We start from the raw sequence: 24,245 nt of genomic DNA, 5'->3' as shown, positions 1-24,245 counted from the left end.
CTTGCATTAGTATTTATTTGGCAAGGCGTACGACGTGTAGTCGAGCCTCACTTGTGCATTCCGTTTACTCGATTTTGGATATGAAACCTTCAATTAGTTTACTTTGATTATTTTAGGGTTTCTTGGCGATTAAGGCCAATCTGAAGTGAAAACTTTTGAAGTTGAGCCGGTGAGTGTACCACTCCCCTCCATTGCTGTTTAACTTGATTTCTACTCTGCAATCTGTTTATTTGTTTGAGACGAGGGTGTACTTTATCACACTCGTTCTCTTGTCTGTTCATATGCCAATTTACTATGCAAAATTTGAATCTGTTATCTGTGTCTGCATCTGTTCGGATTTCTATGACCTATGAGCTCAGTCCTGTGGCTAAGTTATTTGAGTCGGGCCGGCAAGGGTTTGGACGATTAGATAACGAACCACGGTAGTCTGTTCGGGGATTTTGGGTATTGAGACCCTTGATTCCGGGTATACTCGAGTATTACCATTTTGTTCGTTTGAGGTGAGCGGGCCCAGTAAAGGGGTGTTTGGTGGACGGAATTCGGTGTTAAGAGGGGTCTACGGACGTGTTGGTTCTATATACGTTGACGGAGAGTCAACCGGTTTGGATCAAGTACTGCGCTGGAAATTTGGCTCCTGAGAGCCACCCGTATCCTTCTGATTTGAATCATTGGTTCCTTTGCTTTACATCTGACATGTGTATCTGATTTGTTAAATGTGAAATGCCATGATTTTTATGCTATCTGTTTGGTACCTCATTGAGCGCAAGCTCACCCCTTTCTGTTCCTTTTGTTTTCCTTACAGGAAAATAAACCCTTTTGGTCTGGATTTGACAAATGGCTGCCAAATTGAGCTAGTTGAACATATCTTTTGTATAGCTCATGTATTAAAACCCTAAGTGTACTTTTGGGGCGTTTTCTCTTTTGATTTGGCAAACCGTGTATATGTATTAACTTTTGAAAGCTTTTGTATGTCATTTTGATTTGTAAACGCTAAAGTTCAGATGTGAATGTTTGCGTGCCCTTTCGGTTGGGTTCTGACGGGTCGGTTACTATCATGGCCGACTCCGGATTACATTTTCTTATTTTGGGTTATGTTGCCATTTTGACTTGGTTGCGCGCATTGGTAAGTTCCGGAACGTATTAGATTGACGTAAACGGATCCGTAGTTCTGGCGAGAGATGGGCAGGCAGTCCGCTAACCCCTTTGGTTCGCCTTAGGGGAAGGTGGGGCTGTTACAAGTGGTATCAGAGCCACTTCGCGTGGTCTCTGCGCGGAGTGAGATTGGGTCAAGTGGTGTTGTGGTCCTAATTTCATGAATATGTCTAAGTGCTCGTTTGAGCATAAGTTATGAACCGGGCATGTGATAGGTGTGCGAATCATTATCATGGGACTCGAGGAAGCTAGGTATGTATGTCGAGTAGGAATCTTTAATAAGGATGGTTTGCTCTTGGGACCGGCCGGCTCAAGTTGTGAATTATCTTAGATGGGATTCTTGCGCCCGGATACGAAAGATATGAGGGCCTAGGTTAGAAAGGATTTGGTGAACTAGAAAGGCCATTCCTCGGTGGATCGTTTATGTTTGTACTAGACTTAACTGGCTGTATATATGTGTGTGGCTTAATTTTGACCGGCTTGTATATATATGTTTTGATCTTGTTTGGAATGTATAAATGTGTGTTATCATAAAAGTTTTGAGTGTTACTCACATGCATCGTGCTTATTTTGGTTTAGTATTATTGTCTAAACCAAGTAAAACTCATGGAAGGTACACGGAGTGGACGGGGCCGTGGGCGTGGAAATAGGCAACCTACGCCTGAAAGGGGTACTGGGGAAACCTCATCTGGACCAAACCCTGAACTTAGGGTTGACCCCAATGTCCAAATAGCCGCTGCCATGCAGCAAATGACTGCTTTGCTAGCTCAAGTGGTGCACCAACAAGGTCAAAACCCTAAACCTAACCCTGGGAATCCTGGTAATCACATGGAGGGCGAGGATAGAACCCTTGAGAGATTTCAGAAGTTCTCCCCACCCAAATTTCTTGGAGGCCCTGATCCTGACGTAGCTGAGAAGTGGCTGGAGAAGATGATCGATATTTTCGCTGCCTTGCACTATACCGAGTAGAGACAGGTGACATTTGCTGTCTTTCAACTAGAGGGAGCCGCCCGTTCCTGGTGGAATGTCATTCGAATGAAATGGGAAAGAGAACAAACACCGAGGACGTGGGCGAACTTTATGAGAGAATTTAATGCCAAGTTTTTCCCTCCTCTCATCCAAGAAAAGAAGGAAGATGAATTCATTCGACTTCGCCAGGGAACACAAACCGTAGCCGAGTATGAGAGTCAATTCACTCGGTTGTCTAAGTTTGCGCCTGAACTGATCATAACCGAACAAAGACGGATAAGGCGTTTTATTCAGGGGCTAAATGTTGTGATTCAAAAGGATTTGGCTGTAGCTCAACTTAGTACCTTTAGTGACGCTGTGGAGAAAGCTCAACGGGTTGAAGATGCAAGGTTACAAGTTAGAAACTTCCAAACCAAGAAAAGGGGCTTTTCTAGGAGCAGCTCGGAACAGGAAGATAAGAGCACACCCCCTAAGAGTGGAAAAGGAAACGGGGGAATACGACAACCGGGGGTGGCCAGTGGTGTCTCACCAGGAGGATCGGTCACTGCTACTCGAGGTCTCTGTGGATATTGCGGAGGGCCAAATCACACGGAGGCAAATTGTTGGAAGAAAGAAGGAAAATGCCTGCGCTGTGGTAGCGCCGAACATCGAATTGCTAACTGTCCAGCACGACTGCGCGAAGGGAGAGGGACTCCGCCACCAACCAAGACTAACTCTCAGCAACCAGCTAAGACCAACCCTGGACAGTCGAAAGGAGAAGGGACTGGAGCGAAAGTACCGGCTCGAGTATATTCCCTGGAGCATCATCAGGTCCCTGACTCGTCTGAGGACGTAGAAGGTACGATCCGTTGGGTACCTTAGATTTGATGGATTCCGCTGATAAGGAATTTCGAGGACGAAATTCTTTTAAGGGGGAGAGAGTGTGAGAACCCGTAAATCCCTAATAATTTTCTTAGGGTTTTTCCCATTTAAAGGCATAATTTTTGCATTTTCTGGCTTAGGAAAATTCTCCTGGTAAATTTTATGAGTAATTATAGTTTTTAGATGATTTTTCTAGTATTGGAGAGGTTTTGAAAAATTAAGAGTATATAATGGACGTGGGACCCACTAGTGCGAAAAGTTCGGAAAAATTCGGCCAATTAGGTTAAATTTCGGATACTGTGGAAATTTATCGGGTGTTAAGAGATAAGTAGAAGATGTGAAGTGATTGATGTGAGAGGAAAAGAAAGGGATAGACTTGCATTTAATGAAGTGACAAGTGTCACTCTTCCATTGGATATGACTTGGTGACAACTATTCATGTTTTTTTAACTTTTGACCCATTGATTAAATATCTCAAAAATTAACCAAAAATCACCATTTCTTACTCCTTGGTGGCCGGCTCTCTCTTGAGCAAAGAAGAGAGAAACTCTTCAACATTTTAGCTTCCATTTAGCTCAATCTTCCAAAACCAATCACATAAATTAGTTTCTACTCCATAAAATCCCTCCCTTTGGTGCTAGTAAGTGTTTTTGTGGAAGTGTTCAAGGAAGCTAAGGTGTTCTACAACTCCTCTTCTCTTGTTTACTAGGTAGGTGGTGCTTGAACTTTCCCCTACACCTAATGATGCTTAATTTGTGCCTAGTGGAAGCTAAAGTGATGATATTTGTGGTTTATTTCTTGGTTTGAGATGAATTGGTGAAATTTTCAATTTATTGGAGATTTTTCTGGTTTAATGTGATCATGATGTTGTGGTTATTTATGATGGTTGGTAATGAGGGGTAATGACTCTAGTAGGTGTGAATTATTGATAATTGCAACCAATTTTGGGTTTGGATTGAAATGTGAAAAGTTAGGGTTTCATAGCCCCCTTTTTCTGTCCGATTTCGTATCTCATGCTTAGAGGCCGAATTGGCCTTTCCTTAAAACATGAAAGTTGTAGGTATTGATGTGTTTGAGGTGCCTGTAAAATTTCAGGTCATTTGGAGTAGTGCAGAGTGAGATATGTCGATTTTACTGTTGCTGTTCTGGGTTGATCAGAATGTACGAACTGCGCTTGTAATCGTCTGTTTTGACTGGAATTGCTTTGGATTTGGATGTTGGTGTTTTCTGATGAAATGTAGCTTGAGGTCTTAGCTACCGCATGCCTTTGGAATTTCTACATTTGGACCTGTATAGACTGAGTTGTACTGATTACAGCATAGTGTGATTTGTAAACCTGCAATTACGGTTCTGGTTTGGTATTCTGCATATTTGACCTAGTTGTGCTAGGATTTGGACTGAGTGGCCTCTACATTGTTGTAGCCCTGTCTTTTAGCTTCGAGATTGTGGGTCTTACACCCTCATCCGATAAGCGTAGTGCAATTTGTGCCATTACCGCATAATGAAGGCAAAACTGTTTTTGTTGTTATGGCCAAGATGGCTACATTTCCTGATTTTCTGGTTTGCTATAATGCTTATATATGCATGTGAAACCTTATTGGGGTCATATTTGGCATGGATTTATGATTAGTTATCGAGTCTCATTGTACTTGTTTACTTGTTTTAAGGCTTACTCTTATTCCGGTCATTTCCTAGCTAACTTTTGTACTTGTACTACTTTGAGCCTAGTGAACGGCTTTTGGGAAATGAGATGAATTTTGTGTGAGATGTTGGGACTGATTTGAGGAAATAATGAAGCCATGATGGCTGGAAAATAGGTAAAAACAAGGGATATGCTGCCGAAATTTTACTTGAAGGCTAGTTGGATTTACTTGTGATTTGAGCAAAGGGCTTTTGGGTTGTTTACGCCTAGGTCTTCATGTTACCTTTTCGTTTCCAAGAAAATCATGTTTTCCACCCTTGCATTAGTATTTATTTGGCAAGGCGTACGACGTGTAGTCGAGCCTCACTTGTGCATTCCGTTTACTCGATTTTGGATATGAAACCTTCAATTAGTTTACTTTGATTATTTTAGGGTTTCTTGGCGATTAAGGCCAATCTGAAGTGAAAACTTTTGAAGTTGAGCCGGTGAGTGTACCACTCCCCTCCATTGCTGTTTAACTTGATTTCTGCTCTGCAATCTGTTTATTTGTTTGAGACGAGGGTGTACTTTATCACACTCGTTCTCTTGTCTGTTCATATGCCAATTTACTATGCAAAATTTGAATCTGTTATCTGTGTCTGCATCTGTTCGGATTTCTATGACCTATGAGCTCAGTCCTGTGGCTAAGTTATTCGAGTCGGGCCGGCAAGGGCCTGGACGATTAGATAACGAACCACGGTAGTCTGTTCGGGGATTTTGGGTATTGAGACCCTTGATTCCGGGTATACTCGAGTATTACCATTTTGTTCGTTTGAGGTGAGCGGGCCCGGTAAAGGGGTGTTTGGTGGATGGAATTCAGTGTTAAGAGGGGTATACGGACGCGTTGGTTCTATATACGTTGACGGAGAGTCAACCGGTTTGGATCAAGTACTGCGCTGGAAATTTGGCTCCTGAGAGCCACCCGTATCCTTTTGATTTGAATCATTGGTTCCTTTGCTTTACATCTGACATGTGTATCTGATTTGTTAAATGTGAAATGCCATGATTTTTATGCTATCTGTTTGGTACCTCATTGAGCGCAAGCTCACCCCTTTCTGTTCCTTTTGTTTTCCTTACAGGAAAATAAACCCTTTTGGTCTGGATTTGACAAATGTCTACCAAATTGAGCTAGTTGAACATATCTTTTGTATAGCTCATGTATTAAAACCCTAAGTGTACTTTTGGGGCGTTTTCTCTTTTGATTTGGCAAACCGTGTATATGTATTAACTTTTGAAAGCTTTGGTATGTCATTTTGATTTGTAAATGCTAAAGTTCAGATGTGAATGTTTGCGTGCCCTTTCGGTTGGGTTCTGACGGGTCGGTTACTATCATGGCCGACTCCGGATTTCATTTTCTTATTTTGGGTTATGTTGCCATTTTGACTTGGTTGCGCGCATTGGTAAGTTCCGGAACGTATTAGATTGACGTAAACGGATCCGTAGTCCTGGCGAGAGCTGGGCAGGCAGTCCGCTAACCCCTTTGGTTCGCCTTAGGGGAAGGTGGGGCTGTTACCGAATGTAATTGAGGAAGACACCCCATGCTCACATAAGTCGTTTAAGCATGAGGGAGCGGAAGAACGAAGGGATCCAAGATTTGACTCATCAATAGATTCTAAGACGGGATCCGTACTTTCAGTATGCAAATGATAGGTTTGTTCATTTTCATTTTGATTATACGAAGGCAGGAGCTTGTTTTTTTTCTTTTTCTGAGAACAATTGACTGTGGAACGTTTTCTACGGGGATGAGAAGGCTGAACAGTAGCTGAAACATGGGGGGAGAGACAGGCTTGCTCTTTCAGCGTTGCAGCACCACTATTTACCACAGCTTGTCTACGGTGAACTGAACGGCTTATGAGAGGTGCTGCAAACTGTACAAATATATGAGCTCACTTGTATGAGAATAGTACGGAGGAAAACGAAAACAATAAAAGATGTCAACATGGGGAAGACAACTAAATAACTATAAATGTCTTGGGGGAAGGGAGCTAGAATATTGCGATGGTATATACCTTCAGGAACTAAACTACATTGAACTAAATGTGGGACAACAGGAGAGGAAGAAGTTCCACTAGATAGACAGAGTGAGGCAGGGATAGCGGCAGACATATAGTCCAACGATTCTTGAAGCGCAGCAGGACAACCATCAACAACTTCATTATGGCAGCCTGCTAGCTGGTCGTTACGAGCAGGAGCAGAACCAGAGAAACAAACACCAGTTTCAACATGTCCGAACGGTACACTACGAAGGTAAGAGCGAGAAGATTTGTCTTTTTTCTTAAGAAGCCTGTCTTCACGTCTCCGGCACAAAAGTGCAGCCTTGGCACTGGGAGACATTTCCGCATAACGCTTTTGGCGCAGAGCATTTTTATCCATTTCACTAAGATAACTAAGGAGGAACATTCCAGATATGATGACTTCGTAAGAACCGACAATAAGCATAAAAGAACATAGCAGAAACCAAGGGAAAGAACAGAACACACGTGAATTGATGTAAGAAATTAAACAATCAAAAGATGAAGACATGCATGAACACCATCTACAGTACAAAAATGTAGGGAGCGAAAACGGTAAAGCAAGCTTAAACAATGCACCAAACAAAAACACTAAAGAAAGCATGAAGATTCTGAAGAAGCCATGAATGTTTGGGAAAATATGTAAAGTATGAAATGACCAGGAAGGAGGCAAGAAATAGCCAGCAACTAATGCAGCCAGAAGGAGGGAAAAGGCAAGCAAAACAAAGAAACAAGCATCTGACCTGCAACCAAATTCCTGCCATAACACATAACAGAAGATCAGCTCCATAGCAGCGTCCTCGGAAGAACGAGAATGCCAGAAAATCCCAAGTACAAGGACATCAAATAAAGCTGTAAAAGAGGAAATGACAAGCACAGAAAGATGAGATATTGGAAAAAAAACAAAGAGGCGGGGAAAGCCTTTCTTTTTTTTTTTTTGTTTTAAAATGAGCTTACCACAATAGCAACGGCATACATGGATCAGCATTCATCAGCACGGAAACAGGGGAAAAAGGAACAAAGTCAGTGACTAAAATATCAAATGCCGCCACAGCTGATAAGGAGAAACAGTAAACAGCATATAAGCCGAAAAGAAAAAAACTGGCGGAGATAATTACCTTGAAATTGGACAATAGAAATGAAAGCTCCAAAAGAACAGAGAACCAAGCAGAGGAAAAAAGAGCAAACCAACCTTATAGCTGAAACAACAGAACAAAAGAGGGAAAATGATCACCGGATGCATAAACCAACCACAAAGCATGATGGCATCTGCAAAATCCAGGACAGAAAGTATGGAGTAGCTTCCAAAGACATACGGAGGACAATGTTCGAAAGTATAAGAGGCAAAGAAGGGACGCATGGCTGAAAAGTTACACAGTGACAAAGCATTATTTTGACATCTATAACCCAACAACAGCTAAACTAAGTCAACCCACCAAAAAAAAGTAAATAAACATGTAAGACAAGGGTAAATAGGTAAAACATGAGTTGTCACATTGACCCAAATACACACTCTAACCTCACAAAAAACCTGACATTAGGTAAAATGGGAAGCAGAGTAGATTTATTATCAGCACTACAAGCCTAACACTATTATTATTATTATTATTATTATGACCACTATGAGTCCGGTCCTGGGTTCCATTGAAGGAGTTAATTTTTTTCAGCCAGGGCTCGGTGGCTCACAGATGCAATCCACAGGCCAACAATTGCAAGCAGCAGGTCACGTGAAAGGCGCATGGAGAACGACCACTTTTCAGCAAATCATCAAATGACTTGTCAGCAAACAAAACACACCATCGGACAACTTCCTAAGCACTTAGTCTACATATGTTTGATAATTGAATTATCATTGCATCGATGATCAGTTGAATGGACCGTGTCTGAAAAGTTACACCTTTGGCTAGAGTCGTCTCTATTGTTGATTAATTCCTATTTATTTTCTTGAGTTGCTTATATTTAGTTAATTAGTTATTTTTATATTTTTATAAAAACCCCATACTCGGGACTCTAAAAGAAATAAATTATCCCCAATCCCTATGGATTCGACCCTGCTTACCGCTATATATAAAAATTGTATTTTTCTCGAGTAAGTATTTATTATTGTACAGGCCGACACCTGTCATAATTATTTTCTTCTCTCCCACATATATATGTGAGTATTTGTTTTATCACTTTAATTTTGTAACCTTGCATACATTGATTATTATTAGAACCCTAAAATTGGGATTCTACAAAGATGAATAAATCTAGACCTTCTATCTAGTTTAGACATGATAATTGAGGATATTCATTTGGCTTTATTAGATCAGCATATTCTCAATGTACTTTGGGTTTCAAAGAGACAGTTGTGCATTGTTTAATTCATTGTACAAAAATTGTCAATTTTATCTAAATTCCTGTGAAATTTCCCTTTAAGTTTGTCAAGCAAATCGTGCTAATTAAAGTTTTTGTTTTATCAAAAAATAAATAAATCTCTACAAAACAATATCAACATAGAGATAAAGAGTAGATCGCAAAATGATAAAGAACAAGGACTTAGTATTCGAGTCAACATTTGATTCTCTCAATATTCGAGTCGAGATTTAAATTTAAGTCATTCAGCAATTAATTTCCCCGATACTCAAAAAATGATGTATGTGGAATTTTTTACAAGTCTATTATTGAAAAATGAAACTATCTCCACAGACCACTCCAATTTAGAGGCCCCAAAATTAAAGAAGAAAATGGCACCTTCTCTGAATCTGATCTTGATATTCCAAATGAACTAATTAGCATCGTTAACCCATAATCGGGTTAGTAGTTTCCTCCATTGGACCCAAATGCTTCAAATATTATGCTTCATGGGATGCTGTGGATTACTAAACAAAACTTCTCAAGCTTATTAAACTTATAGAATAGAGTGATCTTGAGATATTAATATTGGTTAACTAGAGATTTTGAGTTTAAATCCTCCTATCCTCTTTCCACTTCTTAAATCACACTCTTTCTCTACTAAAAAAAAAATAACTTAGAAGTTATTCTCATTTGTTATAAAATTTTGTAAAATCTGAACATAGAAAGTGCTTAGATGGAATAATCATAATTAGTTAAAACTACTCTTTGGTAGATTATAGATTTTGCATTTTTTCACTACTAAAAAAATTTTAAATCTAGATGCACAAGGAAATCAAAATATCAAAAATATTGAATATTATACAAAAATTAGGAATTACAATCCAATGAAATAATTGATCAAAGAACAATTTTTTTAAAAAAAAATATGAGTGAGTGGTCTCGAATTTTAGATCTCTCACTTACATTCTCTCCTCCTCTCATATTACCCACTATGTTTTCAGACTTGGACCGGATATTGACTCGGCTGAGCTCAGGGGTCGAGGGTCAATTGGTTCGACCGGGGTCAACTTAAATGACATCATAAATATGTCATAAATATTTATTAATAATATTTAATCAAAATAATATATAAAATTTATCTTTAAATTGGTGGTTTACAACTTCATAAGTTTAGATTGACATATCGAGATCCTTCTCATAGATGTCATAACTTCATTGTGATGTTATTAATAAAAATTATTTAGAAATTAAAATATTATATAAAATATCTAAAAGCATGCTATTATCAATAAAGGTGTATACATATGTGTTTGATGCTTCAAAACTGTTTAACAAGAAAGTGCAAAGAAATTAGAACAATCAAATAGTAATTCATATAATTCAACGCATATTTACAAGTTTAAAGTTAAATTTGTGGAGAATATTTATAGACTATAAAACATTTCTAGGTATGTTAATAGTTTTTCAATATCCAAGGGGTTAGAATACAATATTGAAATAGCTTTTTGAACCCTACATTAATATTCCCCCAATTCCTTCCTCCTTTACTCTAACCGCCGACAAATTCTTTTCTACTATTATGCTACCTTTTTCTTGTTCCTGTTCTCCGTTCATTCCACTCTTCCTTTTTTTTTTCTTTTTTTTTTTAAATCCAAAGAAGGATAGAACATACAAGGCAGCATAAGTTCCCAGGTCTCAAGCCCGTCGATGGCAAAAGCTCTTAGGCAGCCACTCCGAATGTTTTGAGAAACATTTCCCCAGTGTTTTGAGATGGACGAATTCGAAGAGGTTGAGCAATCTTTAAGTTTTTCCAGCGAATTTTTTACGATGCTCTTGATTTTTTATTTATCTTGACATGGATTCATTGCAAGAGTAAGCTTTACAATAGACATTGAAGTCTTGTCTGTTCTGGGTTCTAACTGCAATTTCAAGAACAAAGTGGACATGCTAGTCTTGTCCATTCTTTCTGCTTTTTTTTTTTAGTTTTTTATTTCCATTCTTATTTCTTATTTCTTTTCAGGATTTCCATTCTTATATCCTTAGGTATTTATTTTCAAAACTAACAAATAATCAAACTTTTATTTTTTTTCTTCAATCTGCTCTTTTCTTCATCTCTCTTTCCTTTTTTTTTTTTGGTCTTTTCCCCATATCTAAGATTAAATCTTATTTAGAAAAAGATATCAAGCACTGATTGTGGTGGCTAAATTGAAGGAGCTGAGGAGGTGAAAATGGGTTTCTAGAGAGGTGAGAGATCAGTAGGGATTTAGATAGGCAAAGAAAAAAAAAAGGCAAATAAAAAAACCGGGTTCACATCGGTTATACTGGTTTTCGGTCAAATCCGGTTTTGACCCGGGCTTGACCGAGTTTTTGTCATCCAAGTTTTTAGAGCAATTCGGACTGAATGTTTGACTGATTTTCGGTTAAACCGGTTGGACCATTTTTATCTTATAAAGAAGAAAATTGATTTTACCATTTTTTTTTTGTTTAAAGTCACGCCGAACCCAAAATGAGGAGGAGTTAATCCATAGCAGTATAACTCTGTAGTAATAATGGCTGTATCCAAAGGAGAAAATTAATAAAGTAATTTTGGCTTGCATTCCTATTGGATTGGAGACCCTAGATCCTACTCTCTTTAGTCTTTACCAACCTAAAGAGCCCCTTCTCCGTTTGCTACATATATCCGAGCCCCTTCTCCGTTTGCTACATATATTCGGCTCTTCTTCTTCTTCTGCCTCTTAAATTCAGTCAGCCAATGTTTAACAAGTATGCTCCAACTTCAGATTTTGGTAGTTTTGTTGTCCCTATTCTTGATTTACTTCTTGGTGTCCGGGTTCCAATTTTATTCTTTTATATATGACCATTGTCATGTACATGTTCCTTATTTATTCAGTTCGACAGACACCAGCTGTGACCATAGCCCATCCACCTGCGGGGTTACCGGCACCAATTTAAAGTGCCCGTTTCAGTTTAGTGGTGATGATCCGGATTTGTGCCCTGAATTTAGGGATGTTCTTCAATTCTCTTGTGAAAATAATCGCACTGTTCTATCCTTGGGTATTCGTTCCTATCCGGGGATACAGCAGTATAACTTTTCTGTGGAGCTAAACAGAATTGATTTTGAGAAACAGACACTTCGTATATTTGATCCTGGGGTGCAAAAGAACAACTGTTCTACCCTGCCAGTCTACCCAAGCAACGACAACGACTACTACTTCTACCAAAATCAAGTTGGGGCTTCTACCATAATGCATATAGATCCCGATGCTGGTTCGTTGGTCTTTGTGAGCTGTAAAAATCCGGTGAAATCGAAATATCCTCCTCTTTATGTAGACACTGCTTCCTGTAATATCACTGCAAATCATTTTTCAAAAATGAAAGCTCCGTCCAATTATTACAGCTATGTTGTGGTGGGCAAAAATGTTGTGGCATCTGATATTGAAGAGTCGTGCACTGTCTATAAGACAGCTCCTGTAGATCTGCGGTGTCTCCCTAATGTAACAGCAGGAGATATTTCATTTCAAGACATCCACAATCTTCTGTCTAATGGCTATGAGATCAGTTGGTACGAAGGCTTCGATCCCAGGAGGAGATCCTTCTTTTGTAAGTACACTGATTCGAAAATTTATTAACATCGTGATTGATGATTGATTATGATGATCCTTCAAAAAGTATTCAGTACTAATGCTTGAAACTATGTTTTGGGGGAATTAATGTATATTGGAAGATTTTAAGTTAAGATATGAACTGGTACATTTGGGGCTAAATATGATAGTACTACTATTCACAATCTTCTGCCTAATGGCTATGAGATCCGTTGGATCGTAGGCTTGTATACCAGCAGGAGGAGATCCTTTTTTTTGTAAGTACACAGATTTGAAGATTTATCAACATCGTGATTGATGATTGATTATGATGATCTTTTAAAAAAGTATTCACTACTACTGCGTGAATCTCTGTTTCTGGAAAATTAATGACAAAGTATTTGGTGTTTACAATCAATAGCAACTAATAAATGAAAAATTCATTTTGCAAGAAATAACGGTACATAACGGCACAATCAATAGCTCCGATTCCCCTAAATCATTTGTTTAATTTGGAAACTAATTACGTGAATTTTTTTTATTTTTTTTTTTGGGGAAGGAGAGTACCAGAAGCCTTGCTACTGCTATTTCCTCTTTACTAGTTGTCTTTATCGCTGTGTATATCCTCACATAATTTTTCATTTGATTTTTTAAGTCAAATTAGAATAATTGGGTTTTAGGCAGGAGTGTGGGTTAACTTTTTTAGAAAGGTTATTTATTTTATGATCCTATCAAACACATGAATTATTGAATTCTCATTTGAATTTGTTCTCGTAGTGATTTGAAGCTTGTACACACATGAGGGTGAATTAATAGTAATTAATAAAAGTTCATTTTCAAGCATCCAATTGGACATTGACTTTGTCTTTTCTCCTTGGGCGATGTAGGTCCAATCCTCTACCGCGTTGACACATTCGGAAGTGAGTAAACTTATTTCTTTAATATGCCAAAAAAAAAAAACCATTCTTTAATCAGTCAGATTCTTTCTAATTCAGTATTTCGATTATCATCTTTTTTCTTTCATAAGCAGCTGGCGTGGGTTTTGCTGTCAAATTTTTCGGTAAGGCATCTGATAACTCTATCCATTGGCCGTATATATACATATATATATACTAGAAATCAATCATTGCTATATATATACATATATATATATATATATATACTAGAAATCAATCATTGCTAAATATAATCGTTCTTTTCTTCGATTTCAGTTCTACCCATTACGGCAAAAAGTGTCATTGGCATTGCCATCTTGTCTGCTTTCCTGCTTTATAGGTGGCATCGGAGGCATTTATCAAGGTATGATACAATAGAAGATTTCCTACAAACAAACAGCAGACTCATGCCCATTAGGTACTCATATAGAGAAATTAGGACAATGACGAAAAATTTTAAAGAAAAACTAGGTGAAGGAGGCTACGGTATGGTTTACAAAGGCAAATTGCGCAGTGGAGATGCTGTTGCTGTCAAAATGTTGAACAAATCAAAAGCTAATGGGCAAGAGTTCATCAATGAAGTTGCAACTATTGGAAGAATACACCATGTGAACGTGGTTCGGTTAGTGGGATTTTGTGTTACTGCTTCAAAACATGCTCTAGTGTATGATTACATGCTAAATGGCTCTCTGGATAAGTTAATTTTCTCAAACTGTCAAAATAGTTCTCCATTGAGTTGGAAACAAGTTTGTGAGATTGCAAAAGGGGTTGCTCGTGGCATTGAATACTTGCATCAGGGGTGTGATATGCAAATTCTGCATTTTGATATTAAACCGCATAACGTCTTACTCGATGAGAACTTTGTTCCAAAAGTTTCAGACTTTGGACTTGCAAAACTTTACCCGATGCAAAAGAGTATTGCAACTCTTACTGCTGTGAGAGGAACATTAGGTTACATGGCCCCGGAGTTGTTCTACAAAAGAATTGGAAGAGTCTCACACAAGACAGATGTTTACAGCTATGGAATGTTACTAATGGAGATGGCAGGAAGGAGGAGAAATGTGGATGCGCACGCTAAGCATTCAAGTCAAATATACTTCCCTTCATGGATATATGACAAATTCGATCAAGTGGAGGAAATGGAAATCGGAGATCATGCAACTGAAGAAGAAAAGACAATTACACGAAAATTGATTCTGATTGCATTGTGGTGCATACAAATGACACCTGAAGATCGTCCTTCAATGAGAGAAGTCTTAGATATGCTTGAAGGTGATGCTAGTGGCCTAAAGTTGCCTCCTAAACCGTCGTTTTACCCTCCAGATTCACCCATATCCATGCAAAGAAGCAGTAATAGTTGTTCTTCTGACGAGTCAACGGCGCCCCTGTGTAGCTTTGTTGCTATAGAAATAGAGCAGATGGATGACTAAGTAGAACTCGTGCTTTCAGTGAAATCTTTGTCTAGTGGATTTGGATTTGTCTTTCAAACTCTTAAATATGCCACCTAGTACCAGATAACATGGCAAACTGAAATATCAGTTTGTTATCAATAAACTGAAGGGTAGCACCTTGATATAAGCTTCATATATAATAGTAATACCAGTATCAATCTTTGAGTTTAACTTAATAATTTCTACAATTGAGCTCCAATACATATTTTTTTTCTTAAACTATTATGTTATCTAAAACAGCGAGGAGTATATCTAAATATTTCCTCCAAATTCATAAGATCAATCTTTTCTAGTAGTGTTGCTGTGACTAGTCAAATTGTTAGTTTAACGTAGGCTATAGGCCTTTTTCTTTATCCTTGGATTTTTCCTTCGAAACATGTCAGTTCCTTTTCATCAACGTGCAGAATATGACATTTCCTGGATACCGCCTGCTTGAGTAATTGAAGGCGAATACTCCGCGGTCTAGCTGATATACTTTTCAAATACTTACGAAGAAAGAGAACTAGTGTTCCTTCTTTATGGTTCAGTTATTTAAGTTGAGGTTTTGTCTTGTGTTGAAGAATTCAACTTCTTAAGAAGCATTACGACATTAAGGGTGCGTTTGATAAAATTGAAATCTGAAAACTGAAATTTGAATTCATTAAATTATTGAATTGTTAAGTATTAAATCTAGTACATTTGAGTATTATCATATTCAGTGATAAGTGAATAGCTTATTACTTAATTTTAGGAGCAAATTTTGCTTAGAAAATTCAGTGTCATTTAATTAATTCAAATGTTCAATTTTTTGTTATTAAACGCGTTTGAACATGTTAAGATCTGAATCCATTAAATTTCAGTAGTGAATGAGATTATCAAACAGGGCCTAAGTAACAACCATTGGCACCTTCTTTTGAATTATGGATAGGTTAACTGTTATTGATTGCTACTATTATTGTCTCAGTGTTCATATGATTTGATTACAAAAAGTCAGTCATTGTGCCTAAGCTTTGGAGAAGAAACTGGGATTGCTGGGGATAGGAAGCTACTTGTGTTGTAATGATAAACTGTTCTAAAAGGATCTAAACTTCAGTTGTTCTGATAAGCTTTCTTGATATGTGTTGCACGAATACAACATTTTTAAAAGTTTGATCTTAGAGAAAGAGACGACATATTAGGCTTGCAAATGAAAGGGTGTAGGAGTACTCCTAAAACAAATGTCTCAGAAACAAAGGACATTAAGCACTTGTTGCCCTCACTAAGTACCTTTTGATTGTGACATTTTGCTACCTTGCAGCTAGGCAGGCAAGCACTTCTTGGCTTGAAGGCACCATGTCCCGCTAGGTAGGTCAGACAGACAAAAATATAGAACTAATTAGTTTTAATGACAGTTAACAAGAAATCACGAGCTCAAAGTGCGAAACAGATGTGGCATCTAGATTCCATAAATACTTGTATACATTCTTATCATATTAGTTCATGAGTCAAAGGAATTATAAGTATCTCTATTCGTGCTGAATTTCATATTAACATAGGCATTCAAAACTGTTTTATTCATTAGAGAGTACTAAAACTACTTATCTTAGTGAAAATGAATCAGTACCCATGAAAGCGAGAGCCTAATTTAATTTCTAATTCTTAATAATGGACCAAATTATCAACGTTTCAATTACTAACAAGAGCACAAGAAATATTTTCGGACCAAAAACAGGGAAATGAAGAAATGGGAATTAGGAACGAACCGGCCTGACACTGGGTTGAGCCCATCACCGAGCTCCAGACTCTAGGACTTGCATATTCAATAATTTAAAGCCGCCATCTCAAACTACTGATAAGAATTCATCCAAACTTCAAGATTTTCGCTCGTTTTCCCTTCTCACTTTTGATTAAGAGGCCAACAAAATTTCTAAAATCACCACATAGTTCCACTAAATTAGCCAACAAAATAACAAATAGGCAAAAGGCCTATTAAAGAAGTCAAAAATGAAAATCCAACTACTTGAGAGGAGAGATGGATTGGATGGTATTAGGGAGGACTAACACTTACACCTAACTTACACTTAAAAAAAAAAAAAAAAAACCAAGCATCTCATTTGTTTTAACTCTTTGATTTGCGAAGCTTTCACCTTGATCAGGAGAAGGGCTAAAGAGACATTTTGGAGAGAAATACTAGGAAGGGTTCGAAAGAGTAAAGTGAGGTCCAACTCAAAATTCTTCCAATATAAAAACTTGCTCAAATTATTAATTAGTCCCCCAACTTCTAAACTTAATCACATAAACCTCCAAGATTATATAACCTTCACTAATTAACCCATGAAATAAAGTTAACGCGGTCATGAGTATTACACTTATGCTGCAAATATTTGGAGAGAAGTGTGCAGAGTTCGAATTTGCCATACAGAGGAGCATATGCTTTGAATATTAAACCGTCTTGGCTCAGATTTTATTATTGTGTTAGGAAAAATTTTCTTGATTAAATAGTCAGATCGTCTCTTGCATTTTGTGCCTATCATATATGGGAAGAGAAAAACAAGAGAATTTTCACTAAGGAAGAAAAGCTAATCCTATCATGTTGCAGCCCATTAGCCCATTAGCACTGAGGTTAGAGCAGTGGTAGCTTCTTGGAAAAAGATTAAACTAACAAAGTATAGCATGGAATTTTGATCTTACATTCTTACCGTGAGTATTCTGTTTGTTTAGTTGGTGACCTTGGGTGTTGTTTGTAATTAGTGCACTTTGGACAGTGTTGCTGGTTTGGCCTTTTGCTACTTCTCATAATAAGCTCTGTTTTTGCTATATCAATAAAATGAATACCTTACCTAACAAAACAAAAGGAGGTAATAAGGGGACAATTTTCTTTTTTTTTTAAATACAAAAATAACAACAAAAGGAGTTGACCCAAAGAAATAACAAAGTATAACAACTTGATTTTGTCAATAATAATAATAATAGCAACGACTTCAGTGCTAGATTCTAGATTAGAGCGCCTTACAGGTAAGAAAAGTCCAAAGTTGGACCTGCGATCTGAATTGTTTCAATTGACAATGGTGTGTATTTCAACAAAAAGAATAGACTGGAAATAAGAAAAATGACACAAGTAGTCAAGTTTAGATTGGGTTCCCTCAAAAAAGGAAAAAAAAAATAGTATGTTGACTTAGTTCTTTAGTCCGAAAGGAGTTCAGTATTAGTTTTTAATATTGACTCGGTCAATCATTAACAGTATGTTGCAAGTTCAGATTTTGGTAGCTTTGACTTGGTAACCTACCTTGGATTTCATCCTTTCTTTAATTTTTTTTTGGGGTTCTGGATGCAGTAATAATTCTTCTATTGTGACTCTGTTGCTTTAGAAAATGGTGCTACTTAACTTTCTCATTCTAATTTTTTAGATTTTTTAAAAACTTTCCCATTCTTATAGCTATGGAAGTTATTTCTCTTTTTTTTTTCAAATATTATTTTGTTTGCTCATAAACTCGTTTTCCAACTAGTTTTATTTTTAAATATTTTCATCCAAGTTTTTATCTTACATACATTAACATTATAAAAATTATTATAGTAATTATTTCAAATAATATTTTAAATAATACACTATCCAGACACACTTTATGCATCTTCTACTTTGTTTTAATTTTTAATTTTTTGTATTTTATTCTTATTTTTGTCAATAAGATGAAATTTAAAACATACAAACCAAGTAACAACACGTAATTTTAATACCACTAGCATGTATTTCCAAAATGAACACTGAAGTTTTGCATCTTTGTTACAAAATTATACAAATAACCTATAATGATAATTATTTGGTGAGATGGTTTTACATAATTTAGAAACGGTTGTAAATGCCACAAACTCTTAACTAGTTATACTCTTGATAAGAAAAACCTGATAGACATATGAGGATGTTAGGGTGTGTTTGGATGGTGTATTTTTGGATGTTTATATAAAATTCTATTGTAACTTACTATTCTACACTAGAAAATTTTAGGGAAAATCGTCCAAAACGTCCCTCACATTTTGTAAAATAACTTTTTTCGTCCCTCACTTTTAAAAGTGTAATTTTATATCCCTTACAAATGCACATCGGACAAATTTAGTCCCTAACTAGGTTTCCGATCATTTTTTAGCCGGAATCCATTACGTGCAAGGCACGTGATCATTTTTTAAGGGTAAATTTGTTAAATTATATTTACATAATCTGATCTATAGTCCTCCACATTTTATAAAATAAATTTTTTCGTCCGTCACATTTTATAAAATGATTTTTTTCATCCCTCACATTTTACAAAATGAATTTCTCCATCCCTCACATTTTAAAAAATGAATTTTTCGTTTTCGTTTGAAGAACTTTAAGAACTCTTGATGTAATACTGTATTTTTTATGGCAATGAAGATGATGAAACTTGAAGATCTAAAAAAAAAAAAAATGAATTTTTCATTTCTCACTAATTATGTGTGTGAATACATTTTTTTAAACACATGTATATGTTTATTTGATTTTACTTAATAATAATAGCATAAACACATGTATGTAATTGGACCCAACTTGTGGGCTATCTTCTCTTTTTGTATGATTATGACTAATATTTACCAACAGAACCTTAATTTGCATATTCTTATTGTATTTTGACCGAAAATAACTTTATTGGCCAACTTGACATTGAATGCAAGATTATTTACTAGCTAATACCAGATGAAATCAAATGATCACGTATAATATATGGTATTCGTATTGTTAAGTGAATCAAATATACACATACATATATTTATGCTATTCGTATTATTAAGCAAAATCAAATAGACATATACATGTGTTTAAACAAAATGTATTCACACACATTTTTTTTTTTAGGATTTCCCTTACATACATAATTAGTGAGGGATGGAAATATTCATTTTTTGAAATGTAAGGGATAGAGAAATTCATTTTGTCAAATGTGAGGGATGAAAAAATTTATTTTATAAAATGTGAGGGACGAAAAAATTTATTTTATAAAATGTGGAGGACTATAGATCAAATTATGTAAAATATAATTTGACAAATTTAACCTTAAAAAATGATCACGTGCCTTGCACGTGATGGATTCCGGCCAAAAAATGATTGGAAACCTAGTTAAGGACTAAATTTGACCGATGTGAATATGTAAGGGACATAAAATTACACTTTTAAAAGTGAGGGACGAAAAAAGTCATTTTATAAAATGTGAGGGACGTTTTGGACGATTTTCCCAAAATTTTAATTTTTGTATATTTGAGAGTTGAAAAAACAAACTTTCTTTTTTCTTTTTCTTTTTGTTTTCTTCTTCCTTTTCCTTTTCTTTTTCCCTCCCTCTCCCTTTCTTCCTCCCTCCCCACTGCCACACCCAACTCTCCCCGGCGGCGCCAATTCCCCCCCCCCCTCTCTCTCTTCTCCTCCTACTTTCTTCCTCCTCCATCCCTCCCTCTCTCCCTCCCTCTTCCTCCTCTCCCCTCCCCATTCCCCCGCAACCCCCCTCCTCCTGGAACCAGCAGGGGAGGGGATTTTTAATTTTCATAAACTGCAAATTTTAATTGTCATAAAAAAGTATTAATGATAATAACTACCAAGTAAGTGCTAAAGTCTAGATTGCAATGCCTTCCACATAACAAAGGTTTAGATTGGACTCCCTTAACAAAGAATGAAAAAAGAAAATGAAAGAATAAAAAGTCTAAATTGGGTGGCTAGTCAAAAGTCAATTGAGGTTTATGGTAAAGTTTTCTTAATAAACAACTCCAGGAGTCAAGTTTAGATTGGATTCCCATAAACCTTTACCGAGAAAGGAGGTTAAAATTTACTAGTTAAAGTGCATTCATTTGCTCTAAAACCTTACCAAGCCACACCTTCTCCTCTGCATATCCGGCTGTTTTTAGTCAATCATTAATAGCATGTTGCAAGTTCAGATTTTGGTAATTTTGCTGTCCCTAATCTTGATTTACTTTTTGGTATCCGGATTCAGATTTGATACCTTTGTCGATAGCCATTGTTACGCAAATGATTATCATACCTTCAATTCCAAACACACCGGCTGTGACCATAGCCCATCTTCTTGCAGAGGCACTGATGTCAGTTTAAAGTGCCCGTTTCGGTTCAAAGGTGATCATGCTGATTTGTGCCCATATGCTTTGGTGTTCAGTACTTCCCTTAACAACGGTTATTGATGGGGAGGAACAGTACTTTTATGCAGATCTAGACAGCATTGACTACAGGAAACGAACACTTCGTATATTTGATCCCGGAGTGCAAAAGGACTACTGTTCTACTCTTCATTTACCTCTATTTTATTCATCAATTTCTTCTTTTTGTTTCTTGTATTTGTAGAACATTGGAAGCTATTAATGCACAAGACTTTCAGTCGAAATTAACCTTCAACATCTTATTCTAACTCAGAGATCACTGCCAATCCTGAAGCCAATTGTCTTCTATGCAAGCTTGAATTACTTGGATTCATGGGATCTGTTGAGGTAAAAGGACTTGGTGGAAGACTCGGACTTTCTCCATTTCCTTCAAGCATCTGAAGACGAAGGTTATTGAAGGACGATCCACAGGGTTCCACTGAATGCACCAAAGCCCCACAATTGCCAATTTTTTGGCAATGAAATCCTCTCCATCTTCCTCAACTTGGATTCTCAAGTCTTCCCCTTGAACCAACCGTCCGTAAACCCATTCGGGATAGTACACTTGGCTAACATTTTGCACATTGGCATCAATGTTCTTCCGTCGTCCAACCATTTCAAGCAATAGCATCCCAAACCTTAAGTACAAAATCAATATAATTGTGCTTTTTTTTTTTTAATTCTCCCATCCCTTTTCATACCTTTTTTACTCTCAACTACTTGATACAAGTTTTAAACCTTAAATCTAATAGTTAGAAGGACTCTAAAAACCCTTCTTGATCATTAGACAAACCCCAGAAGCTAATCGTACTTTGATGAGTTATAGAGAATTAGGTCTATATCATTTTGTCCTATGTTACAGTTGAATCTAGAAAATGTCGTAACTTTTGGGGCCTTCGTATTGAGATGCACTAATTGCTCCTGTCCTATGTCACAGTTGAATCTGGAATATTAATTATTAAGATCAGGTTTAGAAAAGTGGCTGTAACTTTTGGGGCCATCGTATTCAAGTGGTCCGTTTGGAGTATTGACTCTATTGACATTGAATTTCTATAAAAAAAAAAGGGGTAAAATTAAAAATTTTCTACTATCCAATGCCTATGATCGACAATTTTCTCGATCAATAGGGGAGCATTGACAAGTTAGTGGGAGAAAAACAAACAATTTTTAAAATTCTATAGCTAGACTTGGAATTTTGCCAAGCCCCACTAACCCCGTAAATTCCTAGAGAAGGTCAATTTTCAAACGAAATTTCCAAAAGGTGATAGTTATGATACCTCTCCCAAAAGAGTGATTTTTGACAGAATTTAATGTCTCCTCAATTTGATTCACATAATGTGTCTTTAATTTTTCAAGATATTTATTCCTCAGAAGCTGTATTAACTGAATACATTTTTAAGGAGCCTATTCACAGCATATGTTCTTTTAATAAGTCTCACAATTTACGAACTCTTTCTAAAAGCCAACGTCATTCGAGAATTCACTCCCCACTAATCAGAAGAGTCGAAGAGTGTGAATGTTTAAAAGAAAATTTCAAAAGGTAATAGTTTTCAAACCTCTTCCGGAAGAGTAAAAAAATATTCATTGAATGCAATATTTCTTTAAATGTTGTATTCACAAAATGCGTTCTTTGGTTTTCTAGGCAATTAGTCATCAAAAGTTGCATTCACTAAATATGTTTTTTTAATTCATTGAATATATTTTTTGACAAAAATCTTACTATTTGAGAGCTCTTTCCGAAGATCATCACCACTCAAAATTTACTCCTAACCAAGACGTAGATCACCAGTGGTCCTGTGGCTCTCAATACACCACAACCAATGTTTTAAAATCAAGCTCGAACTATCCGGTCGAATCCATTGAACCATCAATTGGATTGTTTTTCAAGTTGGGTTAAGTTAAAACTTAGAAGCTTAAAAAATCATTCTAAAAAACAGTTAAACTGTCCAGTTGGACCAATGAACCGTCAAACCAGAATGGTTCTTCCCAAACCGCTCCGGTCTTGTATTTCTCTTAAAAGTTGCGGCCGACAATTTTTGACAATGAAGCTAGCCGCCGGTGCTACTAATTTTTGCCTTTTTTTGCCATCCAACCCTCATTCTTTCTTTTAAGTTTCAACGTTACCTCATTATCGTTCAATAATATTTTTGTGTCATTGTACTTTTCAAAAATTACAGTTTAGCTTCAAATTGTTTAGATATTTCAAAAATCCTTACTAAAATTTTTATTTTTTATCCACTAAATCATTATTAAAATTAAAATATCTATATTATAGCTTAGTTTTTATATAGCTCCAATTTTTATTCATAATATTAATTCCAGTACATATTTTTTCTTAAACTATTATGCTATCTAAACAATGAGCAATATATCTAAATATTTCCTACAAATTCATGAGATCGATCTTTTTGCGGTGGTGTTGCTATTACTGGTCAAATTGTTAGTTTAACATAGCCTTGTAGCCCTTTTTATTTGTCCTTGGAATTTTCCTTTGGAACGTGTCTTTCCTTTTCATCAACTTGATGAATTTGGGATAGCCCAAGTTCACTTATGCTGTACAATCTTTACATTAATTTTATGGATTTGACAAGCAATCTCTCATAATTTCAATGATGCAATGAGAAAATATTGTATTTACTCTAATTGTTCTACTAATAGATGTAAAATAATCATTAAATGAAAAGCTTTAATTAAAATTTTTTATTATAATTGACAAGATTAGGTTTTTTTTTTTGTTAATTGTAAGTGGGAGGTCTCGAACTCGAAACCTCTCACTTATACTCTCTTCTCCGGCTATATTAAGTTGAATTTTATATGACTTGCAAATTAGATTATAAAATTGTGCATTTCAGCAAAAATAATCTACATCTATATTGATATTTTTATGTTCTTTCAGTGTTACCTTACAGCCTACAGGATATAGGTAAAGAAATGTATACATCAACAAAATATTGAACATATCAAAGAAGGCCGAGACTAGATATGGCTAAGCCTTTCATAGCCTAAATTTGGCTCACTTTGAAAACTTTTAGATTGCTTAACCCGCCCAGCTATGAGATGGCTGGACTTGGATAGTTGGATTGCCTAAGATCAACAACTCACTTTAAAATTCAGCATCAGTTTTAGACCCAAAAATTGAACCCTACTTGATCTCTTATTAA

At 36.4% G+C, this 24,245-nt stretch overlaps 1 protein-coding gene across 2 annotated transcripts; it reads left to right on the top strand.

The window, feature by feature from the left end:
* The first annotated feature begins 10,810 nt into the window (after nucleotides 1–10,810).
* LOC113698536 (LEAF RUST 10 DISEASE-RESISTANCE LOCUS RECEPTOR-LIKE PROTEIN KINASE-like 2.2) lies at nucleotides 10,811–15,150 on the top strand. 2 transcript variants are annotated; one of them, XM_072056539.1, is made up of 5 exons: nucleotides 10,811–11,775; nucleotides 11,903–12,612; nucleotides 13,481–13,513; nucleotides 13,624–13,653; nucleotides 13,805–15,150. In XM_072056539.1, exons 1-5 carry the CDS (start codon nucleotides 11,765–11,767, stop codon nucleotides 14,956–14,958), a joined length of 1,938 nt encoding a protein of 645 aa, XP_071912640.1. In that variant the 5' UTR covers nucleotides 10,811–11,764; the 3' UTR covers nucleotides 14,959–15,150. The 2 variants fall into 2 exon arrangements, with proteins under 2 accessions (XP_071912640.1, XP_027074188.2); XM_027218387.2 differs by having other exon boundaries at nucleotides 10,811–12,612.
* Nucleotides 15,151–24,245: the final 9,095 nt, after the last annotated feature.

The sequence above is a fragment of the Coffea arabica genome, chromosome 7c (genome assembly GCF_036785885.1).
Source record: "Coffea arabica cultivar ET-39 chromosome 7c, Coffea Arabica ET-39 HiFi, whole genome shotgun sequence".
NCBI lineage: Eukaryota > Viridiplantae > Streptophyta > Magnoliopsida > Gentianales > Rubiaceae > Coffea > Coffea arabica.
This window is presented reverse-complemented; position numbering and strand designations above follow the sequence as displayed.

Excerpts from the sequence above, each read along its gene's own strand:
- LOC113698536 (XM_027218387.2), top strand. The coding sequence starts at position 11,778 with ATGCTCCAACTTCAGATTTTGGTAGTTTTGTTGTCCCTATTCTTGATT. Across the intron at positions 12,613-13,480 it reads CAGGAGGAGATCCTTCTTTT|GTCCAATCCTCTACCGCGTT; the intron begins GTAAGTACACTG and ends TGGGCGATGTAG. Across the intron at positions 13,514-13,623 it reads CCGCGTTGACACATTCGGAA|CTGGCGTGGGTTTTGCTGTC; the intron begins GTGAGTAAACTT and ends TTTCATAAGCAG.